The sequence below is a fragment of the Dreissena polymorpha genome, chromosome 7, assembly GCF_020536995.1.
Source record: "Dreissena polymorpha isolate Duluth1 chromosome 7, UMN_Dpol_1.0, whole genome shotgun sequence".
In the NCBI taxonomy this organism is placed as follows: domain Eukaryota; kingdom Metazoa; phylum Mollusca; class Bivalvia; order Myida; family Dreissenidae; genus Dreissena; species Dreissena polymorpha.
In genome coordinates, this window is record NC_068361.1 from 81394220 (window position 1) to 81421202 (window position 26983).

Here is a 26983-nt window from a genome sequence, read left to right on the forward strand (position 1 = left end):
AACACCTCTACATAAAACCAAAGAGCTAGATAGTCAGTTTAACCATTCAACACCCCTATTAACACCTCTACATATAACCATAAAGCCATAGAGTCACTTTAACCATTCAACACCTCTACATACAACCATAGAGCTATCAAATCAGTTTAACCATTCAACACCCCTATTAACAGTATAACATACAACCATCATAGAGCCATAGGATCAGTTTAACCATTCAACACCTCTATTAACACCATTACATACAACCATAAAGCCATAGGGTCACTTAACCATTCAACACCTCTACATACAACCATAGAGCCATAGGGTCAGTTTAACCATTCAAAACCTCTATTAACACCCTTACATACAACCAATAGAGCCATAGGGTCAGTTTAACCACTGAACACCTCTACATACAAGCATAGAGCCATAGGATCAGTTTAACCATGCAACACCTCTACATGTAACCATAGAGCCATAGGATCAGTTAAGCCATTTAACACCTCTACATACAACCATAGAGTCATAGGGTCAGTTTAACCATTCAACAACTCTACATACAACCATAGAGCCATAGGACAGTTTAACCATTTAACACCTCTACATAAACCCATAGAGCCCATGGGGGTCAACATTCCACACCTCTACATACAACCATAGAGCCATAGTGTCACATTAACCATTTAACACCTCTACATACAACCAACAAGCCATAGGGTCAGTTTAACCATTTAACACCTCTACATACAACCATAGAGTCATAGGGTCACTTTAACTATTTAACACCTCTACATACAACCATAAAGCCATATGTTCAGTTAAACCATTCAACACCTCTACATACAACTATAGAGTCATAGGGTCAGTTTAACCATTCATTACCTCTATTATCTACATTGCATACAGCCATAAAGCCATAGGGTCATTTTAACCATTGAATACCTTTACATGCAACCATTAAAAGCCAATTAGTCAGTTTAACCATTCAAGACCTCTATCAACACCATTACATACAACCATAAAGCCATAGGGTCAGTGTAACCATTCAACACCTCTATTGACACTTTTACATAGACCATAAAGCCAAAGAGTCAGTTTAAGGATTTAACGCCTCAATCATTTTACAATTCTACATACAACAAAATAAATTATAGCAGCTTCAGCAGCAGACTTAGCCATTTGTCAAAAATATAAATTGCCTGCAAATCATACATCAACTGGTCAGTTCACTGGCCCACTAAATCAAATGACCATCTCTCACTGGTCACTACAACAAGGGCTTTCGTGGTGAAGGCATCAGTTCAGACACCCTTGTCACTCCCCTACCAGCCTCCACACACATTGCAAGGTCAATAAATTACAGTCCTACACCAAGACTGGACAGCAGCCATTAGCTTCAAATTTCTGACTGATTGCAAGAAGTTTATTGGCCCTTGTGTACAGCTACAGGAGCATGCACCTAAATGGATGAGAAGTATTTGTGTACATCATTTTGGCACAATATGGCTCATAAAAAGAGCAATAGTAAAAATGTCATCTTGACATTACAAAACTTGAAATTTATGTACAGTTTTATCATAAATACTACTTCCACGATTTCACTGAGCACAGATATAGCTAATACTTATAATTCATTCATCGTTTTAGAATGAATTGTCTCAATAAAAAAGTATTATATACAAAAGCATCTCATTGAACTTATTGAAATTGGCAAAATTAACAAGTGGCAACTGCTCCCTAGCCAGCAAAACCCTGTTTATACTTACCCTGTCTTGATGCTATAAAAAAGAGCAATAATAAATGTAACAATCCCTCTTCCTCTATTCAAAGTGTTTTAATAAACTCTCATATCTGTATCATAATACAAACTGTCAAAAAACTAATAAATGTCGCTATATGTGTGTAAATTCTGCTGGAATATCTAGCTTTAAGAGGCCCATTAGCAGAACCAATATAGAGTCAAAAGGTATGTAAATAAAACCATAAAGATATGATGTTAAAGCATGTCACACTGGCAACCATTAGTCCATTAGACTTCTGAAAGAATTTCATGCAAAACTGCGTCATCTATATGGAAGCCATTCAACAACATAGGTCAATGTTATGTTTCTGCTTGATGCTTTCTAAATACTTCCAGAAATTTAGGGATAAGTAACCAAAACCTTGCAGTCTGTATGTTTTATGTGCATCATAATAATTTTTAATGTGGCAGCTAATTTGTGAAAGCAGCAGAAACCACACGTCTAGGTATTATTTGTCTGTAAACAGAATTTTTAAATGTAATGAAACATGGTCGTATTATTGCCAGAAAATATATACAAACAAGAAACTGTCGGAGACGGGTGATGCTCCCCAAAGGTTTTTTTTGTCACAATATTGCACTATATATTCAGATAAAAGGAAACGTCTTGAGGGCACAGTAGTTGGGGGGACAAGAATTTTTTTATAGAAAATTTCAAAGGGCCAAAACTCTGTGAAAAAATCATCCGACCAGAACCCGCTGATAATATGCACATCTCCTCTTGGTAGTGAAGCTTCCCATAAAGTTTCATTGAATTCAGGTCATTACTTGCTGAGAAATAGCACGGACAAGAATTGCACTATATGTACAGTTAATGGAAAATTTCAAAGGGCCATACCTCTGTGAAAAATCATCCAACCAGAACGGGCTGATAATATGCACATCTCCTCTTGGTAGTGAAGCTTCCCATAAAGTTTCATTGAATTCCGGTCATTAGTTGCTGAGAAATAGCCAGGACAAAAATTGTGCACGGACAGACGCACAGACGGACGTACAGACGAAGCGGTGACTATATTCTCCCAACAAAATAAATTTTGGGGGAGCATAAAAATCAAATTACACAAGCGATGTGTTTGTGAAACACTATGTCCCCATATATTTGACCTTTGACTGTGAAGGATGACCTTGACCTTGACCTTTCACCACTAAAAATGTGCAGCTCCATGAGATACACATGCATGACAAATATCAAGTTGCTATCTTCAATATTGGAAAAGTGTACATTAAATGAGCGATTTTGACCCGTATATTTGACCTTTGACCTTGAAGGATGACCTTGACCTTTCACCACTCAAAATGTGCAGCTCCATGAGATACACATGCATGCCAAATAAAGTTGCTATCTTCAATATTGCAAAAGTTATTGCAAATGTTAAAGTTTGCACAAACAAACATACAAACCAACCAACAAACCAACCAACAGACAGGGCAAAAACAATATGTCCCCCACTATAGTGGTGGGGGACATAAAAACAGTTCTTTGTTTTACTTCAAACTGATCCTAGAAATTTAGGCCAGTGTGAAATTTTGTGTGAAATATATCCCTCTATGAAAGAAAGACAGGCCGGCAGCAAAGTTTCAGTTTAATTATTTTAAAATAGTTACAAACCATGGCAATCAATATCATGTAATGCCAAAAATCTGTACCGTTAATTAGGAAAGGGAGCCATTTTTCACAGTTTTCATCAGCAGTAAATCCTGCCTCACTACATTCAGCAAATCATAAAATATTTCACAAAGTTAATAATTTACTGTTGTCTTACCCATTACTAAAGCAACCTTTCAAGATGAACTTCTCTCTAACCATGAATACAAATCAACCACCTCATGTCCAAAATGGGTGGAATGTAACCTACCACTGCTATGGCAGCCTGGAACATGCTGGGAATCAGAAGGTTCCTAAACTGACCAATGGGTCACTCAGTCTGGACATTAATAACCCCTTTGTTTGTTGTGGGTCAGTTTTGACATCCTATTAAATTTTGTGCTGTTTTCTGTAGGAGGAAATGGATTCTGTCAGGAGGCCTGTTTGTTTGATATATTCTTTTTGACAGGGTCTGCAGACTTAACCAGGCAAGAGATTAATTTATGAACTGGACTGCTGTCTTCTAACAGTTCTTCAAGAGCCTGCACATTTGTATGTTTTACTAAGAGTACCTTCTAATTCTTCCAACCCAAATCCACTATTGAATCAGACAGCAGAATGACAATAGAAGATAGAAACTGTAAGTTTGCACCTGATGGTTATAATGGAGTTTCTTTATTTATCTATCTATGCCAAAGAATTCACAATTAGGCAAAGGCTAGCATGGACACATGATGTCTTTAAATAAATACCTTTTCTCAATCAATTCAGTCATTGTTACATTATGATTTGCTGGTTTTTGACTTCAATGCAGATATTTGAGCAAAATGAACCACTGATGACCCATGGAACATCATCATAATCAAAGCACAAGTTTGTTGTTCTCTTTATGGACTACTAACAAGCAAGTATAAGACATGGGCAGCATTATATACAAATGGCTGTATATCATGCCACATACATGGTGTAACATCTTCACGAAAATCAAGTGTCCAGCTAATGTGACTGCCATGATTACTTCCAATAAAAGCAGGACATCTACAATATCCACCAAGCTGATAATTCCATGGGAATGGATGTCTAATATCCCAGCATGCAATCTTTACTGTCTGTTTGCTATTGGGATTCTCTCTGATGTGTTGGGAAATAATGTTTTCCAATGGTAAATAAGAGAATATTTGTTTGACAGATCTCTCTGTTAATTGGTTGTGCTGCTCATCAAATGACTCCAGTCAAGACAATCTATCTTGTACATCTTGTGGTATATCAGTTAAGTTCATTTATAATAATTGAAGTTCATGCATGTAACACGATTCTAAACAAATACCCCCTGCAGTGCCAGCTGAAGTTTTTCATTTCAGGACATTTTAACTATGTAATGGCCAATTAAAGACAACCATATCATTAATCAATTAAAAGTTATTTAAAAGTAAAACATGGTTATTATCTTTATAAACTGACAGTTTCAACTTCCTCCTAGTACCCTTTATTTACCCACAACAATAACTTGTAAATCATTCACAACACCTCTAAGCACATTACGATTGTCACCAATTGAAATTCGGCACTTAATGCGTGACACTTACAAAATGTGGCTAAATAAGAAACTCAATATGGGTGTAATACAACACACGCTGTCGGTCAAACGACCACAGAATATTCATCTTCAGTTCCAATCATTCATCATCATCCCCATATAGGTTTCACTACAAACAAATTTAATACCGCTATTTAACCCCCAAGCCTCATGTACAAGATACATAGTGCAGTGTCACATTTCATTTTTTAATAAAATCTCAGCATGCAGTTTTTACTGCTACACTTCGAGGTTGAAACTCCGTTCAAATTAAGCTCCTATCACTTACAAACCCTTTCCTTTAATTGGACTGTAAAGACCTTTAACAAGAAACATCTACTACATTAGACTTGCAAATACCTCAAATAAATATTAACACTCAATGTTACATACTGTTTAACAATCATTCAAGAGACTTTGATCACATTTTCCATCTGAAAAGGTTTCAAACAGGCAGATGCTATGAATCACTTTCTTTTCATACAAATCATTCAACTACTGAGCTGAAATCTTGAGTTCACTTTATATATAAATAGCCATCAAAAATAAAATCTTTGCTTGCTCTGAATTACACATTAAAATTCACAAACTGTTCCCTGAATGGCTAGATTGACTTCATGTACAGCGCTCATATAAGGACATTTTTTGACCCTCGGTAACACATATGAACTCAAAGTAAAAGTAAATTTCAGATTGTACTTTTCCTAGGGTTCAGTAATTTATAAATTGTACTTTTGCTCAGACTTTAATAGTTTATCAATCTGAAGTCTAATATTTTGACAATATATGATACAGGAAGAAACTAATGTAAATCTAAATTCAATGTGTTGGTCAATTTAATGATAACTAATAATACATTTGAATAAATATGGACTAACAACTTAAATTCTTCAATAATGACAATTAAGTTTGTCAATGGGCTCACTATACAAAAGATGGCTTTAAAATTTAATTATGCCCACCTTCATCATTTCTAAAAACAAAACCATATCAGTTGATAATTGTGTTTCCAATTCAATTAAAGAATGGTCTTGCCAATTTGCATACCCAGATTGTTTTACTTAGTCATTGGTCAAGGTTAAATGTTATTAAAAAGACAGTACCATTTGCACTGGTAACTTAATAGTAATTAAAATTAATCCATTTAGACATTTTAATTGCGGTTGGTGCAATGATATATGTGAGCTGTGATCCCATATTAGCCTGTAATCATGCAGGTACGACACTTTCCGCTTTTATGATATTTTTCGTTTCCAAAAAGTCACTTCTTAGCAAAAATCCAGTTTAGGCGGAATGTGTCGTCGCTGATTAGCCTGTGCGGACTGCACAGGCTAATCTGGGACGACACTTTACGCATATGTATTAAACCCCCTTTTCACAGAGCATGTCTCATTTATATAGAAAGTGGAAAACTTTGTTTCATCCACCCTTTTTCCTCCAAGATTTTGTTTACCTCTAATATGATCTTGATATCTGCTCATCTCTGCTCATGGAACATTGCTTAACTTTATATAACAATGGCTAGGGTAGTGGCCTGTCATTAGTCACCCTATAAATGCAACATATGGCATAAGACCCATTTTTGCATAAGGCGACTCAAATGCGATATGATAAGCAGATCACACTGTTGATTAGCGTGTAGAATGTCTGGGATGTCTGTATCAGTAAAATAAAGACGTAGACCTTTGAATATATATTATATTTTTTAGGAAATTAGATTAACACATTCTGTAATAAAACAGTGGACATTCAGAGAGCAAGTTAAAATTACAAGAAGCATGTGATAATGGAATCCATTTGATCTTTGTAGATTGGTTCCTCAAGGTCCCAACAAATCTTCCAGGGCAGAGATGAGCAAGGTAGGTCTAATTAAAAAGTAACAATAAACCAGTCAAACTGAAATCTTCAAAACCAGGAAAATTCCCAAACCAGTCTGGGAGGCAATAACCCATACCCTAGAGTATATATGGATGGGTAACACACACATTGGACTTTGCAGACAATACAGGTGTAATATAACTTGAATATTGTTCACCTTGCAAAACAAATTGCTGGAAGCAACCTCTGGGAATTCTGTTTTAAATCACACAGTCAATTTTATATCAAAACCATTCTGTGCATGATAATGTAAGTTTATAAAATGTATTATATACTATAAATCATAATAACTTTAGCGTAATACTTAATGTGCCTTAAATCTGGAGGTTCAAAGAGATGAGTGACTTTTAAAATTTTCTTTAATAATATGAAGACAATTTTCATATGTTAATGAATAATAAATAAGCACTTAGCATCACTCCTGTTATATTCACACATATATGTGAGAGTAAATCAAGTATGATTGACAACATGGTCACTACTAATTACAAAATATTTTGAATACTTTTAAATAACAGACCTTGGAATGTTAAGTATCATGTGAGACATTTCATAAACTGCATCCACCAATTAAAATCTCTCCCATAGCTCAGTGGTATGATGGAAATGAATGCAAAGAATGTAAACAAAGAAGTACAATTTGAAGAGGTAAATGTAAAATTAAGAGGTTCCTCAACAGATTTATAGTGCTGCAGTCAATTAAGCCTGGAAATGGGCTGGCATAATACTGACTGATTTATGTCAGCCAGTGTAATAAATGGGCTTTGAGGAACATTTGTCCATGAGTTCTCCTTAGAATGTGTAAATAATTTCAGGAGCATTTGTTCCACTGGTTTTCCACTGGAAGTGAATCAAATGCCAATCCGTTCTTTGCAACTGAAGATTCTTCAATTGTATGTATTTTAAAATATATTACAGGGTTTTAAAGAAGGAAATGTTTTCTATCTCCTTTCATTTCAATCATTTTACTGATCAATTATAAAACATTGGTCTATATTTGTTGCCCAGATAAATCACAGATGATAAGCACATATGAGCCCATCCACAGAGGCTTATCAGCTTCCTTCCTGCACAGACAATCTCAATACATTGAACAGGCAAGGTGTTGTGAGCATACACTGGGACCAATCCATAGGATCTCCTCTTTAAGTTGGATCCAATGAAAGATTTGATGATTATAAATTTGTGTTTAAAATAAACATTCAGAGTTCAAACAGCACACCCGTTCAAGTCATATTTTATAGAATTTTAAGCACCCAGCAGAATCAAGGTTGGGAAGTTTTTGGGGTGCAAGCTACACCTACAATTTTCATTCAAATTTACTCAAATACATAAATCAGGTGGTTGTTTGCACTAGTTTTCAAAATGAATTTTTTTTTAGTGCATGTCTGCTCAAGTAATTATGAAATCGTATTTCCCATTGCAAATTCATCAGCTTAAACTTTTTAACCAATGTCTTATTGATAGTTTCTTAAATGTTAATGATGTAATTATTTTATTATCAAATACTATCTATGAATATACGTACAGAAATACTGAAAATGAACCCAAATCTACATTCATGGATAATCACAAAGCAAAGAACATAACTGACCAGGCTGAATGCTTTTACAAATCAAGTCAAATTAGGACAAACCACTCAGATCAGATATTCCATGACCTAACAATCAATTTATTAGCTATTCACACCAAGCCCCTGACTCAAGGGGTCATCCCAAAAGGCAAGCAGAAACAGCCTTTCAGGGTCCCTTTGTGTTCTGGTACACCACTCTGGCATGTCATGGATGTTTTCTATTCCAATTGTGACCAAATAATCAGTCCCATTGTAGGAAAGCTGAATAAACAGTCAGTCGAAATTTGACTCTGGTTGCTATTATTTCTGTATTTGCCCTTAATTAAGAAAGCATGGCTTTATTATTTGGAAATACAAATAATGGGAACAATTGCTCAAACCCAGTGCTATGCACTTTGAATAGCATTCTGTCAATGAAGCCCTGAGGCAAAGCCAAAGATGGTTATTGTAAGCACCCTGTATAGTCATAATTACTAAATTCAATAAAATTAATCATCAATTAAAAAATATATATGTATATATATATATATATATATATAAAACTTATAACTTCTCTTACTTGTTGCACTCACTGCCCCGGCGAAATGTTGTTCATGATTTCATGAACACTTCAAGCCAATCAAGAACTGTTCATGAACGGTTCTGAAAAAGTTTCTGAGCTTGGTTCATGAACTTTTGGACATGAACTGTTCTTAAGACATGTTCATGAACTGTTTATGAATTATTGTTGAACATTTCAAAGTTCATGAACAGTTCTTCATCTAACCATAAATACTTAGTGATGAACATTTCATGCACAAGTATTTCTAATGACTTTTCTGAGACAGACTTTAAGGATCCATCATGAATAATTCATGAACTCCTTTGTGCTAGATGTTTTATACATATTTTTGAAAGTAATATTGAAATGTCTAGCATACAAATCTTGTAGATTTGTGAAACCTGTGAAGTTAGTATGAATATGCATAGTACTTTCACCACTGTAAGTTAGAGTTCTTGACCTGTTCTAGAGAATTTTAAGAACATTTGTACAAGAACTGTTCAAGAACTGCCTTCAGGAACACTTCAATAACTTTTTAAGGACCTTTCCTGTTCTTGAATTATTCTTAAACTATTCTTGAACACTTTAAGAACTTTTTTGAACAACATGTTTCCTTCTGATGTTCTTAAACAGGTCTACACAATGTTTTTGAACGTATGATGGACTTTTTAAGAATCCAATATGTTCTTAAAAGGATCTGTCATTGTTCTTGGAAGACTTAAAAGACAAGTTTAAGAACGTTTTAAGGACATCTTATTTCAAGAACAGTTTAAGATGATATCAAGAACTCAATGTACATTGCATTGTTGTTTTTACAAAGAAAGAATATTGTGTGCACAGGAAGTTGAAACGGAAGGCACATGGTTTATGTTATATTTGAAAATGTAAGTCTTTAATAAATTACCGGCTGAACTGATCAGCCATTGGTTCCATTTCAAGTTCTTTGGCACTGTTAGTGTAACCATTTCAGGGAAACCATTGATTAGTAAATGATTCTTGAACTGAAAATGAGACTATTCATAATCTTTTCAATACATGAATTATTCATGAACATATAGTGCAAAGTTGTATTATGAAATTTAAAGAGTATTATCAAACCACTTGTATCTCAGTTATAAGTGTTATATTTAAATTATTGTTATATGTTGCTATCAATATGTTAAGTGCTAATACAATACTTGTTTCTTCTTACCCTGACCTGTTTGTTGAGCTTTAGTAACACTTATGATAACCTTTGCATAAATTGACAAATTCTTGTTCATGAATAGTTCATGAACACTTCATGCCACCTCAGTTCATGAACTCTTGAAGAACTATGGTTCATGAACTATTCACTTACAGTTCGTGAACAGAAAATGAGCCATTGAAAAATAGAAGGAAAATGTTCATGAACTGTTCATGAACAGCAAAACCCTGAAGAATTTTTCAAGAATTGTGTTGTTCATGAACTGTTCAAGAACACTTCATGCCATTGATGTTCATGAATAGTTCATGAACATTTCATGCCATAATGGTTCAAGAATAGTTCATGAACATCTCATGCCACACAGGTTCAAGAATAGTTCATGCACAATTCATGCCATAAGGGTTCAAGAATAGTTCATGAACACTTCATGCCATTAGGTTTCAAGAATATTTCATGAACTCTTCATGCCATTAGTGTTCATGAACAGTTCATGAACTAAAATTTCAAGAACTTTTCAAAGACGTGGCTCATTTTCTGTTCACGAACTATTCGTGAACAGTTCATGAACTCAGTTCACGAACAGTTCATGAACTGTTCACGAATTATTCATGAACTGCAGAACAACATTTCGCAGGGGAGTGTTCCCACCCATCTATTATGTTTTTGGGTAGTTGTCATACCCAGATTTACACTGTTATTGACCTTTATCAATAGCCAATAAAATGCTGTAGAAATTTACCACCAGTAGGCCCAAATGAATTTCACATTTGTTTAAAGTACCTAAAATTAACAAAATCGAAAATGTTATGCCTTGACTTCACAAAGTGTTATTTTATAATATAAAAGACTGGTTGACTATAATTGTTGTGCAGTATAGTGTATTTTAAGGATGTGAGCAATGTGGGGAAACGCGCTTTTTATTTCATACAACACAAATAATAAATAAACAATGACTCCTACATCTAAAAAAATAACATAATGTTAACACATTGTTATAGCCTCTTAAAGCCACACACCTTGAAATGAAATACACGTTAATTAATACATATGGATGCAATTTGAAAGTGTGCAAAATTGTCGTTTTATCTATAGCCTAGTTAGCAAGTAATTTATTATTTTTCAAACGGCTTTTAAAACCGAAAGTAGGATTTCCATACGTATACATGTGTGCGTCAATTTCGAAAAACGTGATTATTTTTAAGTTTTAAAGCTAAAAAAAGACAGATTTCTTCCTTGTAACCACCAGATATATTATAATTGGCTTAGATAAAATTAAATCTATAGCCTAGTTAGCAAATAATTTATTATTTTTCAAAGGGTACCGCTTTTAAAACCGAAAGTAGGATTTTCGGACGTATACGTCCGTTTCGACAAACGCGATTATTTTTAAGTTGTTAATCGCAAAAATAACGGATTACTACCTTGTAACCACCAGATATATTCTAATTGGCATATATAAATTATTTTTCTTATTTATTCTTAAATTAACTATGCCAAATAAGGTGTGTGGCTTTAAAGTTAACACAAAAGCCGTATTATTTAAAAATCATGACAAATTGGACAAAAACAGAGAACGCATGCCACTGAAATACTAAATCATAAAAAAATCAAGGCCGCCTTATCCAGAAACATTCAATATATGTTAGTTTGGCCTTACAAGGGCTTCATTTCTTCACCATTTTTTCATCAGATAATGTTAGGAGCATCAGCTGAACAAATATTCTGGTGTCTTGAAATTAAGCACCATATTTGGCAAGTGAAAATTGTAAAATACATACCTGTAGATTGATTGTCAAGACTCCTCACTTCAAGATCAGTATTTTATTTAGTTAGAATTACAATGGTCCAAGCAGTTAAAGTTAAAGAAAAAAAACTTTTAAAAAAACAACTCAAATATAGTAAATATACTTAAAATGCATTCAAAATTCTTCCTTTATACAATTTAATTTGAACATATATGGTTAAATAAATGTCCCTATTTTTTAACTGTTCCAAGCAATGGGTGTCCGACAGCTTAATTTGTTTTCTCATTAATCATAGTGAGAAGTATAGGCATGTTACAGAATTTGAAAAATTTAACCAATTATTAGCTCATTTATCTTACTTCAATTAGTGTAAAGAAGTATTCATTCCACAAAAAGGCTCCATGTAGGGTGAAGCATTTCAACAATTATCGTCATCATGTCAAAATTACACAACTCATTACCCGTCAAAGTGATAAATGAACCCACAATAGTGCTCAGTGTACTTTTGGTCACAAAACTACTGCAAAGATTTCAGATCTGAATAAATTTAAATGAGTTGATGTCTATAAAGGCAGCAGATTAATCGGCCCAATTTTAGCAATCAAAGAAACATGATTAAAAGATTGTTATCACAAAAAATCAATTAAAACAGTGATTACGTATGCCCTTGTACTTATATTCACAAACACTAACACTTGTATACCACTTGGTCTGACTTATAACTAAGTTATTTATTCATTAAATAAAAAAACTGAGTCAGAAGGTGTATTTTCACTGATGTTGTCTATACAACAACATTTCAACGACAACAAATAACAGAGAGCCCGTAATGCAACTGTTGTTAGCCACCTCGTTCTTGTAACTTTCTATCCCTTCCATTAGTGCAAGATTTAACCCATTTATGCCTAGCGTCTAGAAAAAGGCCTTGGCAAACAGCGTAGACCCAGATGAAACCGCATGATGTGGCGTCTCATCTGGGTCTGCGCTAATGTTTGTTTAAAAGACTTTCTGTAAGAAATATTCTAAATTTAAAAATAAATATACTGGACATCCCTAATTTAGGAAATAAATTGATCCAATTTAGAAGGATGGGAGAGTCTACTAGGCATAAATGGGTTAAAGGATCACAAAAGGGTGCTCCTAAACAGGTGAGGGTGGAAAGCCGACCCAGTCTGGTGACATTTTCTAATAATTTTATTACCAAGAAAGCCCTCAACTTAATTAACACTCTGACAACATGTTCTCACTGAGTACCCTTATCTTCTCAAGCAACAGTTCCTTCAAGCAACTCACTTGCCAGTATACTAAGGGATTGATAGCCAATATAAATATAAAATCAAACAATGTTAGTAATACATATAAAAAGTCAGGACATCATCAAAACATTGTTTGGATTTTCACTTTGATTTCAATCAATAGTGAGTAATATGCTTCCATTTTATATATCTGGTGATATCTAATGTGGATCTTTCTTATTTTTTGAATTGTTAATGAGTTTTCTAACCAAGTATTATAACAACATGGTGTAACATATTTTGCATTTCATCAATGTATTTACCCAATTTATATTCCATGGAGGTATTTTAATGTTAATGTTCAAAAGTATTGAAATTTGCAATATTTTATTTTGCTGTTATATCTGGAGCAAACAACTGCATGCACGTTATTGTGCCACTGCAGGCTGTGTTGTCATGGAAATAGTATGTCCATTAAATTTGGAAACTGACACTGATGACTACAACACCTTAATTCCAACACATATGTTTATGAATTTCAAATTAAATTGAAAACAAACTGAATGATGCTGTGTTGTCATGGAAATAGTCTGTCCATTCAATTTGGAAACTGACACTGATGATTACAAAATTTACAACACCTTAATTCCAACACATATGTTTATGAATTTCAAATTAAATTGAAAACAAACAGAATGATGTTAATTTTAAAATATTGGAATGTGTTTGTTTGCTATGAGTAGTCAGCTAAGTGTGTAATAGAGTTCATAAAGTCATAATTATGTTCTCATTTAAGAAGAAGTAAAATATTATGCTTACTAGGTTCATCTTTAAAACAAGATGTGTTTGTGAAACACAATGTCCCACTATATGACGTTTGACCTTGTAGGATGACCTTGACCTTGACCCTTCACCACTCAAAATGTGCAGCTCCATGAGATACACATGCATTTCAAATATAAAATTGCTAGCTTCAATATTGCAGAAGTGACATTACATGAGCAATTTTGACCCATATATTTGACCTTGAAGGATGACCTTGACCTTAACCTTTCACCACTAAAAATGTGCAGCTCCATGAGATACACATGCATGCCAAATATCAAGTTGCTATCTTCAATATTGCAAAAGTATTCATAAAATTAGCGATTTGGGCCACATATATTGACCTCTGACCTTTGAGGATGACCTTGACCTTGACCTTTCACCACTCAAAATGTGCAGCTCCATGAGATACACATGCATGCCAAATATCAAGTTGCTATCTTCAATATTGCAAAAGAACTCAAAAAATGAGAGATTTTGGCCACATATATTTGACATCTGACCTTGAAGGATGACCTTGACCTTTCACCACTCAAATTGTGCAGCTCCATGAGATACACATGCATGTCAAATATCAAGTTGCTATCTTGAATATTGAAATACTGCAAAAGTGTACATTAAATGAGCAATTTTTACCCATATATTTGACCTTTGACCTTGAAGGATGACCTTGACCTTGACCTTTCACCACTCAAAATGTGCAGCTCCGTGAGATACATATGCATGCCAAATATCAAGTTCCTATCTTCAATATTGCAAAAGTTATTGCAAATGTTAAAGTTGGCGCAAACCAACCAACCAACCAACAGTCCAACCAACAGTCCAACCAACCAACAGACCAACAGACAGGGCAAAAACAATAAGTCCCCCACTACTATAGTGGGGGACATAAAAAACTTGTTTAGATACATGCATTGGAACTATCTGACATAATTTCATTTGAAAACTAGCAATAATTAATTTAACTATAAGTACATACATTCTTATAAATGAGCAAAACACTAAATGAGCCTTGTTCTGGGAAAACTGGAATTAATTAATAAGTGTAAAGTGTTGTCCAAGATTAGCCTGTGAAATCTGCACAGGCTAATCAGGCACAAAACATTTCACTTTCATGTCAAAATTTGTTTAATCCTTTCCCACTTAGAACCAAATTAAAAATGGCTATGTGCAAACAGTATAAAACCACAACAGCCTGCGAGTAACTCGCAGTTTGTTCGGGTTTTATGCTGTTTGCTGCTCATCAGAATTTAAGGGTTGGAAATGAAGCATTTAAAACTTAAATCTAGTAAGAAAGGTCTTTGATTAAATATATAACTTTCTAAGGGACTACAAATGTGTGAAAATAAATATCTAAGTGGTAAAGGGTTAAAGGAGGTTGACTCTTCTAAATGAAAATCCAGTCTAGGCGGAAAGTAAGTCACTTATTAGCCTGTGCGAACTCCACAGGCTAATCTGGGACCACACTTCAGGCACATGCATTTAGCCCAGTTTTTTCTCAAACAAGGCTCATTTATCAAATGGCAAACATGCAAACACAACAATGTGCAAGGATCAATACATACTTCGTTTTTTGAAGTTGTGCAGGCCGGCATCAGAGGCTAAAAATAAAGCAAAACAAAATGGTTGAAGCAGACAGACGGACAGAAGTGTTGCATGAACACACTTAGGACATAGGCAGTCACAATAACATGTATACCACCAACATGCTTACCATGGTTACAAAATGGTGACAATAGTCATACAAAAACTTAACACTTATACAAAAATGAAGGTACATTATAAGGTTCCTCTAGCCCCACAATAATATGTACCCCCACCAATAATAATAATCCATATTATGAGTTCACTCTAGGAAAATGGGGCTTAATGAAAGTGCTTAAAGTGTTGTCCCATGTAAGTCTGTGCTGACTGAACAGACTAATCTGAGGGACAACACTTTCTGCTTTTATGGAATTCTTTGTTAAATCAAAGTGACTTCTAAACACAATGCCAGTCTAGGAGGAAAGTGTATTCCCTGATTTACTTTGCATATTAATTTATTATTATGCACAGGATTAATCAGGGACAACACTTAACCAACATGGCTTTGGCCCCATCTTTACAGAGACAGCTGGGACAACACGTTACCCACATGGCTTTGGCCCCATCTTCACAGAGACAGGACAACACTTAACCCACATGGCTTTGGCCCCATCTTCACAGAGACAGGACAACACTTAACCCACATGGCTTTGGCCCCATCTTCACAGAGACAGGGTCAAATGTTTTAAGTTGTTTAGATTTATGATGTTTATTTAATACTAGGGTGATGAGAATTTGTCACCAGTGGTACGATTTTAATTAACAACATTAAGTATTCTATATTCGATTAAAACTAATAAAATAATTGATAATAATTACATTCATTTATAGTTGTGCTGAGGTTAAATGAAAATAATATTTCAGAACCAGGGATACAAAACATCTAAATACATGTGTATGAAAAAATATGGGATAACACACAAATAAATACCATATTAAAATAGAGAATATGGCATCAATACCATGTGCTTTACAAAATATAACAAAATCATTTAATCTTAACTAAGTATTTTTCATTAACATTTTGTGTGTGTGTGAAATTAAGATTTTAATAGTCAGGTCATCGCTGAGTCCTCACGACTACATTATCTGCTTACCTTAATCAATATGAAGAAGATATTGAATAATACCAATAATTTATAGTATACAATTTTTAATAATATAATGGATGAACATATATCTCTTATAATTCAGTGACATTTAATATGATTGGTCATCTTAAAAGTTACTCATTTACAATTAACCATGAGCCATAACTATGTGATAAGGGAGGTAATTCCATTAATCAACAAAGTAAGTACCATGAGCCGTAACTATGTGAAAAGTAAAATTCCATAACTATGTGATTTGTATAAGGGAGGTAATTCCATTAATCAACAAAGTAAGTACCATGAGCCATAACTATGTGATAAGGGAGGTAATTCCATTAATCAAAAAGTAAGTACCAACTATGTGATAAGGGAGGTAATTCCATTAATCAACAAAGTAAGTACCATGAGCCATAACTATGTGATAAGGGAGGTAATTCCATTAATCAACAAAGTAAGTACCATGAGTCATAACTATGTGATAAGGGAGGTAATTCCATTAATTAACAAAGTAAGTACCATGAGCCATAACTATGTGATAAGGGAGGTAATTCCATTAATTAAGAAAGTAAGTACCATGAGCCATAACTATGTGATAAGGGAGGTAATTGAATTAATTAACAAAGTAAGTACCACGAGCCATACCTATGTGATAAGGGAGGTAGTTCCATTAATTAACAAAGTAAGTACCATGAGTCATAACTATGTGATAAGGGAGGTAATTCCATTAATCAACAAAATAGGTACCATGAGCCATAACTATGTGATAAGCGAGGTAATTCCATTAATCAACTAGTGACCTGAGAATTAATAGGGGTCACCTGCCAGTCATGATCAATGTACCTATGAAGTTTGATGATCCTTGGCGTAAGCTTTCTTGAGTAATTATCCGGAAACCATTTTAATGTGTCGAGTCACCGTGACCTTGACCTTTGACCTAGTGACCTGGATATCAATAGGGGTCATTTGCCAGTCATGATCAATGTACCTATGAAGTTTCATGATCCTAGGTGTAAGCGTTCTTGAGTTATCATCCGGAAACCATTTTTCTGTTTCGAGTCACTGTGACCTTGTCCTTTGACCTAGTGACCTTAAAATCAAAAGGGGTCATCTGCGAGTCATGATCAATGTGAAGTTTCATGATCCTAGGCGTAAGCATCTCAACTTCTGGAGTTATCATCCGGAAACCATTTTTCTGTTTCGAGTCACTGTGACCTTGACCTTTGACCTAGTGACCTGAAAATCAATAGGGGTCATCTGCGAGTCATGATCAATGTACCTATGAAGTTTCATGATCCTAGGCATAAGCGTTCTTGAGTTATCATCCGGAAACCGTTTTACAATTTGAGTCACTGTGACTTTGACCTTTGACCTAATGACCTCAAAATCAATAGGGGCCATCTGCCAGTCATAAGCAATGTACCTATGAAGTTTCATGATCCTAGGCCTAAGCGTTCTTGAGTAATCATTATGATAAGAAAGGTTACTAATTCCATTATTCAACAAAGTAAGTACCATGAGTCATAACTATGTGATAAGGGAGGTAATTCCATTAATTAACAAAGTAAGTACTATGAGCCATAACTATGTGATAAGGGAGGTAATTCCATTAATCAACAAAGTAAGTACCATGAGCCATAACTATGTGATAAGGGAGGCAGTTCTATTAATCAACAAAGTACCATGAGCAATAACTATGTGATAAGGGAGGCAATTCTATTAATCAACAAAGTACCATGAGCCATAACAATGTGATACGGGAGGTAATTCCATTAATCAACAAAGTAAGTGCAATGAGCCATAACTATGTGATAAGGGAGGTAATTCCATTAATCAACAAAGTAAGTACCATGTCCATAACTATGTGATAAGGGAGGCAATTCTATTAATCAACAAAGTAAGTTCAGAGTACTGAGTAAAATGTGTTTAAGCACCAGTGGCTGTCTATATAAGATAAAGTGAGTACAAGGACACTACAGTGAATAATATGTAGAAAGAGTTGACTAGGAAATGTGTATGGTTAGTTATGCCTGAGAAGAGATTATCAAGGGAATTAATTCTGAGTCAGGGGTGAATCAAGGGAGACCAATCTATATGGTGAAATGCAACCCAGAACCCTCCATACATACATGTAGCATTTGGAAGGTCTGCTATTGTTCTATTCTGTGTTTTTGTTGTTGTTGCTGCAGAATACAGAAGAGGACTTATTCACTTTGTGTTATCGGGGTAATTGTCTTAACTTGTCCAAAATCAGTTATTTATTTTGTCTGCTTATTTTTTCTGCACATATGTCTTAGATGGGTTTTGACCTAGATTGATTGAGATAATTATGCAGCCGAATAATTCAATGGCAAAAAGAATTGAAAACATTTTTTCAATTATATGGAATGCAATCTTACAAAAATTATTTATGTCAAAGAATTACTATTGCATACATGTGGGGTTTAAAATGTACATAATTATAGACATAGGTTGTTGAAATACACTTGTGTATACATCTTCGACAAAAACACAAGTACATGTAATGAAGATATAAGTCATTGTGTGTCATGAACAGACTTCTTTATTCGTTTGCATATTGAAATAACTATTTTATTAAGCCTACAACTACCCTCTCTATAGATAGCAATTATTAAACTTCAATTCACTGAGCCCCAATTGTCCATCAAAACATACAAATAATGTTTGCGCTTGCATCCTGTGGCTTCCTTTTGATGGTGTTCTATAAATTGTGAAATTATATTTATAAATTATCTGTGTATGTTAATTTATATTTGAATTGTGGTTGCATTTTTATTACTAATTATGTCTAAGTGTGCCTATTATTACCTACTTCAGTATACCTTGTCCAATCTATTATAATTTGAAAATCTTTCCATGCAATCATATCAACTTGGTAAATAAAGTTTCGTAATTCAACTCGATATTATCAATATAACTTTAGTTTCATCTGCATAGCAAAAATGTCACCATTTGCATAACTACTCATATTAGTATATCATTTTAAACAAATATGTACGAATGTTTTTTGTTGTTTTTTTTTCCTCACATATTCACTTACAAGTTAAATGTTTACATGTTTATTTGTTAACTAATATTAAGGTTTATTATGGCAAAACCATGGGTTACTATATTGTCATTTTTTCCCTGGTATAGATAGTATCAGTCTGAGATTATGTCACATTTAGTTTGGGTCAAATAAGAATCGTAAGGGTATTCAAAGGTTCTATGGTCAGAGATGTTTTCTTAATGGCAACTGAACAAGCAAACTGTTCATTCAGTAGCCATCATTATACTTCATTTAAGAGCAAAAATGAAATCTCAATATTTATTTCAATACTTGTCTTAAAAAAAAGAAGATATTTCTTATTACTATTAATTTAATATTATTTTTAATTGCATAGTTACTTATGGACTGTTAACCATAATTACTCTAAGTTTTCAAAGAAGCAGTTGGCCTTCTTTGAAATGGAAGGTCATGTCAATCAAATATCACAGGCTAATTGGTATCTGAATCTGTTTTAGACAATTTAAATGGAATTTAAATCAAGTGTAGCAAGGAGATGAGTCTCACTGTAGGAGACTGGTTTCTTGTATTACTCATATTTACAACATTGGACAGCTTGGACAAAGAAATTATTGAACCCAGTCAAACCTGTTATCCTGACAACCAATCAGATCAGCTGCTACATCTTGTCATTGGGTTCAATTAGTTCTGGCATATGACAACATACATCTTCTTAAAATTGGTCATCTGAATTTCTTTTATGAAATAAACACTTAAATTACCTGTACAAGTAATGTTTACCAAGTACAACCCACTTCCCATTTTAGGGATGTTGTTGTTTCAGTTGGTATATAAATATATCGTACTTTTACTCTTGTTTTTCAAACTATAAAAGCTGCATTTCTTAAAACGACCTCAATGTGACAAAGCAGTTTAAACAGATTATTTTAATACAAGAGCATTTGAATTAATAAATTCTGAAGGTGACACTGCATTAGTAGATAAGAAGCAAAAATTTGCATTTTATGTAATGGAAAAATATTCTTGTTTCATGCATGTCTTAACTTTTATCATCACAATCCGGGTATTGTTCGAAGACTACCAGTTTTCAGGAGGTGTTTAATGCAAGACGTAATAGGATAGCGTAGATATGCGCAGTCGAGATTTAAACAAATTATGGGACGCTATTCAAATGTCAATCATATCACAGTACCCTGGTGATCACCGTGTCCATCTTAACAATTGGAAAGCCTTAGTTTTTTACCCTTTAGAATTCTTCGCCATGATTTGCAAAAATAAATGTTTAAATCTGCAAAATCCTAACAATGAATTGTGGGCCTTGAGATCACGATTTCACATGGTCAATTCTGCAGTAACTTTGTTTTCAAAATATTGTCAAAATATCAATGATTGGCAAGTGGGGTCAAAGGGCTACAAAGAAGTTAAAAGAGCCCAAAGGTGATTTATTTAGCTCAAATTACTTTAATGACAGTAAAATTGTTCTTTATGTCCCTTAAGCAAATTATCTTTCATTAAATCACATGCTTCAAGAGAGATTTAAAAACATATTTTTCTTCAACAAATTTCACCATCTACTACAATTTTATTTCAGAAGATAATTGTTGCTGATTTAAGAAGATTTCTCTTTTAGTGACTCGAGTTATTTGAACAATATTTTAAAAAGAAATCTTCAAAGTTAATGTACAGTCAAAACTGCCACCTAAATTTACCGGTCACCTGCAGACAACATTCAGTCTGGAATCCCCCCCGACGAAAAACACTCTTTATTACACCTGAATTTAACAGCAACCTGTCCATAACGGCCAACGGCCACTATATTCAACTCTGAAATTCATATTTAAACTGAATTCAACGGTCAACGGTTAATCGTCTCGAGTCGCGAAAATTAAAAACACTGCACATCATTTGTCCGTCTATTTTGCGGTTAAAGAGTTTGATAGCGGTAATTGCCTTTGATATTATAAAAGCGGCCCGCTGCGAGTAAACAAATAATAAGGTGTTGAGAAGGTGTTGAGAAGGTTTGTTTTCCCGGGATAATTGTGGGGGTTTCTTCACCAGAAAATATTTCAGAGTTTTTGACACGTTTAAAGTAATTATCGCTAATTAAATGACCGCTAATTAGTACATTGTACTTACAATATCGAGTATCGATTTTAAAATAAAATTTTCGGATCATTCTTTAAAAGAGCTTTCTAGCGTTCACAACACTTTTAAAAAGCAATCAGAATAATAAATCACGGAATAACAATGAGTGGTGAACGTAAATTCCTCACATTAGAGGAGCGAGTCAAGTGTTTGAAACTGTTTGAATCTGGAAAAAGTTTGCGTGTAATAGCAAGTGAGATCTGTGTTGGACGTACGCAAGTGCAGAGTGTGCTTAAGCATAAGCGAGAAATTATGGAGGAGTATGAATTGACTGCAAATGTGAGTTTGAAGCGTTGTATTTTGTATAAGGTTGTTTAATTAAAATGCTTTTTGTGTGATGTTTGCGTACGAATAAATTTTAACAAACTTTTTGCATCTATTTCTTATTAGAACGGTACAATATCACTGTACTATCGGTTTATGAAAGCGAATCCGCTTTTTAGACTTGTACGGACATGACGTCAACGGCACGTGACAAGTTTTATTTATTGAATGATCAAGATGCATGAGTAAACAATTATACTAGCGTAGATAAAGTCATTGCTTTAGTTTAATAACAATATGAAATTAAATCAATCTATAAGATATTATTCTGTATTTTTCAATGTACATAAATTCTGTTATTATGCTTAGTTAACGGCAATGAGCATTTGTTTAACACAGTATGCAAACGACTGGGTGGGGTATTGACGTAGCAATACTACCAACTGACAAACCATCTAAAAATTGTAATCCGAATTCAACGGTCACCTGTGGACAGCGGTCACTTTGGTCATTTCCCTTGACTGACTGGTGAATTCAGGTTTGACTGTATTAAATTTTGTAAATGACATGATTCAGCCCCTGCGAAATGTTGTTCTGCAGTTCACGAATAATTTGTGAACAGTTCATGAACTGTTCGTGAACTGAGTTCATGAACTGTTCACGAACAGTTTGTGAACAGAAAATGAGCCAGGTCTGTGAAAAGTTCTTGAAATTTTAGTTCATGAACTGTTCATGAACACTAATGGCATGAAGTGTTCGTGAAATATTCTTGAAACCTAATGGCATGAAGTGTTCATGAACTATTCTTGAACCCTTATGTCATGAAGTGGTCATGAACTATTCTTGAACCGTGTGGCATAAAGTGTTCATGAACTATTCTTGAACCATTATGGCATGAAATGTTCATGAACTATTCATGAACATCAATGGCATGAAGTGTTCTTGAACAGTTCATGAACAACACAATTCTTGAAAAATTCTTCAGGGTTTTGCTGTTCACAAACAGTTCATGAACATTTTCCTTCTATTTTTCAATGGCTCATTTTCTGTTCACAAACTGTAAGTGAATAGTTCATGAACCATAGTTCTTCAAGAGTTCATGAACTGAGGTGGCATGAAGTGTTCATGAACTATTCATGAACAAGAATTTGTCAATTTATGCAAAGGTTATCATAAGTGTTACTAAAGCTCAACAAACAGGTCAGGGTAAGAAGAAACAAGTCTTGTATTAGCACTTAACATATTGATAGCAACATATAACAATAATTTAAATATAACACTAATAACTGAGATACAAGTGGTTTGATAATACTCTTTAAATTTCATAATACAACTTTGCACTATATGTTCATGAATAATTCATGTATTGAAAAGATTATGAATAGTCTCATTTTCAGTTCAAGAATCATTTACTAATCAATGGTTTCCCTGAAATGGTTACACTTACAGTGCCAAAGAACTTGAAATGGAACCAATGGCTGATCAGTTCAGCCGGTAATTTATTAAAGACTTACATTTTCAAATATAACATAAACCATGTGCCTTCCGTTTCAAATTCCTGTGCACACAATATTCTTTCTTTGTAAAAACAGCAATGCAATGTACATTGAGTTCTTGATATCATCTTAAACTGTTCTTGAAATAAGATGTCCTTAAAACGTTCTTAAACTTGTCTTTTAAGTCTTCCAAGAACAATGACAGATCCTTTTAAGAACATTTTGGATTCTTAAAAAGTCCATCATACGTTCAAAAACATTGTGTAGACCTGTTTAAGAACATCAGAAGGAAACATGTTGTTCAAAAAAGTTCTTAAAGTGTTCAAAAATAGTTTAAGAATAATTCAAGAACAGGAAAGGTCCTTAAAAAGTTATTGAAGTGTTCCTGAAGGCAGTTCTTGAACAGTTCTTGTACAAATGTTCTTAAAATTCTCTAGAACAGGTCAAGAACTCTAACTTACAGTGGTGAAAGTACTATGCATATTCATACTAACTTCACAGGTTTCACAAATCTACAAGATTTGTATGCTAGACATTTCAATATTACTTTCAAAAATATGTATGAAACATCTAGCACAAAGGAATTCATTTATTATTCATGATGGATCCTTAAAGTCTGTCTCAGAAAAGTCATTAGAAATACTTGTGCATGAAATGTTCATCACTAAGTATTTATGGTTAGATGAAGAACTGTTCATGAACTTTGAAATGTTCAACAATAATTCATAAACAGTTCATGAACATGTCTTAAGAACAGTTCATGTCCAAAAGTTCATGAACCAAGCTCAGGAACTTTTTCAGAACCGTTCATGAACAGTTCTTGATTGGCTTGAAGTGTTCATTAAATCATGAACAACATTTCGCCGGGGAGTGGCTTGATAATGTTAGTAAATTAAACCTAAGCTAAAACCTGCTTCAAAGTTTGCTTTGTTTTATAATTAATGTAATTTATTTAGCATTTGATTTTAAGCTGTCCTTAATTGTCGAATTGAAGTCCTTTAATATACTGGATGCACATGCATATAATTGTAACTAAAATATAATTTTTCTACATCAATTTGTGTCAATCTTTCTTTTTTGTTATTATTTTGAAGCTTTTATAATGGAATATTGTGGGTGAAACTTAGACTGTATGGAAATGAGGGTGTAAGGCAATGAGGATTAAACTTAGACTGTACCACAATGAGGGTAACTTAGACAGTATCACAATGAGGGTCAAACTTAGATTGTATGACAGTAAGGGTGAAACTGAGACTGTATCCTAATGACAGTGAAAGTGAATACTAGACTTCATTTTATGCTTTCCGGTGGTTTATAGAGAAATATCAGTGAATTAAAACTGATAATTTCACTGTTTCAAACAATGAAAATTATCAGTGAAAATTATCGATAATTTTCACTGTTTGTGTTAAATGACGTCATTTTTTTGACGAAATGACGTCATGTTCCCAACGAAATTCTTTAGTTAAACTCTTTAACAATGTATACAAACTGTGAAATTAAGCATAAAATAAAAAGAAAATTTGTTGGATTCGGTGGATTATCGATTTTAATTCACTCGTGATCATATAAAATATATATTTTCACTCGTGGCTGCGCCACTCGTGAAAATATTATTTTCTATGATCACTCGTGAATTAAAATCGATAATCCACCGAATCCAACAAATATCCTCTATGTATCGCATTGTAGATGAAACTAAATTAGACTGTAACACAATTAGGGTAAAACTTAGACTGTATCACAATGAGGGTAAAACTTAGATTGTATCACAATGAGGGTGAAACTAGACTGTATGACAATAAGGGTGAAAATCAGACTGTATGGAATTGTAGATGAAACTTAGACTGTATCACAATAAGGGTCAATCTTAAACTGTATCACAATTAGGGTGAAAATATACTGTATCACAATGAGGGTGAAACTTTGACAGTATCACAATGAGGGTCAAACTTGAATAGGGTACTCAGATAGGACAGTTTCCCACTCAACCCTCATCATGTGACCTAAAACTATTATGAAGTCAAATGTTGAATGGTTGAGTTTGACATGTTTTTTTGGCAAGAAGTCAGTGATTCTTGTTGAATTCCACACCAGATAAATGCCCCTTGCTCATCTGTGCTAATTACATTATCATTTTTTCCACATTGACAAGAGCTAAATTACTTCTAAAGTTTCCAACATTTATGAGCTTTCAAGATTAAAGCCAATGTTTGCCAAAAGGGGCCCTAATTAGTCTGCTACAATACTGGGGACAATCTCCTGAAGGGATCTCAGCTGCAAGGAAAGCGGGCTGGAACTGGAGCCCTAACTGGTCCTTTAAAAACAAAATACATTAATTGATGATTCCTATAATTCTTTTTCTCCTTTTTAATTGGATTAAATAGATACATGAGATACGATACATGTCTTGTTCATCGCTTTTTTCAGTGCTCAAAGATAACAAAACAAATAAAATAAAATGTAATCGAAATCCAGGATATCGATTGAAGGGGAAAAACTTCATGATTTAAGTATAATTTATCTCGGATTATGATATAACTTTATTCAATCCCCGATATATAGAAGGTTAAAAAGACTTGGTAGTAATATTGTAATCTCACATACCATAATGTATGAATGTGTATAGGTAATTGGTTAGGTGTTAATTAGCATCACAGGATTTGCCTCCTTGAGTATGTGTCTAGTTGCCATGGAAATTGCTCAATGTAAAGGGACCAATTAAAGACAATTGATCCTCGGAGGATGAAAGGGCTGCCACAGATTCCAAATACTGTCAGACATACATATCATAAACATTAAATTATGCTTTTATGATTTTCATTTCATACTCAATTGATCATAAATTAATTAAGTTAGGTCAATGAGTGCATTCTTATAATGTTTTGATTTGTTGGTGTACATGTCAAATTCAATTTACAAAACATACAAATGCAAAGTCATCCCATGAATTTGATTGTATCTAATTAGGTGGAAAAATACTGAATAGGAAAAGAAACTTGACAAAATAATATGCAAATGTGTATGCAAAGAGACGAGAGAATTTGCATAAACTTAGCTGAAAGTTGTACATCACAAAGATTCAAATGATTAGGAGATCAATGGTGAAGTGAGAAGAGTTTAAATAAAATTGCAGCTCCTATAACTTCTTATGCGATTTAAGTTTGGAAAAAAAGGGAACAAAACATCATTTTCAAAATATGCATTGAATTCAAAAACATTAAATAATTATAATGTGGTTAAAATTGTATCCATTATTTAAAGAAGTTGACAGTTTTAAATGTATCTTTGTATGACTGAAAATTAACATCTTTCTGAGCTTTTAAATTCTGCAAATCTGAGCATCTTTATCACAAAAAATAAGTGGAATATCTGTTATCTACACTGAATGATAAAGCGAAATTAAAACATCATCGGGTGCAAAGCACTTAAAGAGATACAATTTTAT

At 33.8% G+C, this 26983-nt stretch overlaps 1 protein-coding gene across 1 annotated transcript in view; it reads right to left on the minus strand.

Moving 5' to 3' along the window:
* The window catches only part of LOC127836922 (discoidin domain-containing receptor 2-like), a 207178-nt gene that overhangs the window by 112963 nt on the left and 67232 nt on the right, over nt 1–26983 (minus strand). Inside the window, exon 2 of the mRNA XM_052363567.1 lies at nt 15496–15531. Coding sequence (XP_052219527.1) covers nt 15496–15531 — 36 coding nt within the window. The remainder of the gene's footprint in view (nt 1–15495; nt 15532–26983) is intronic.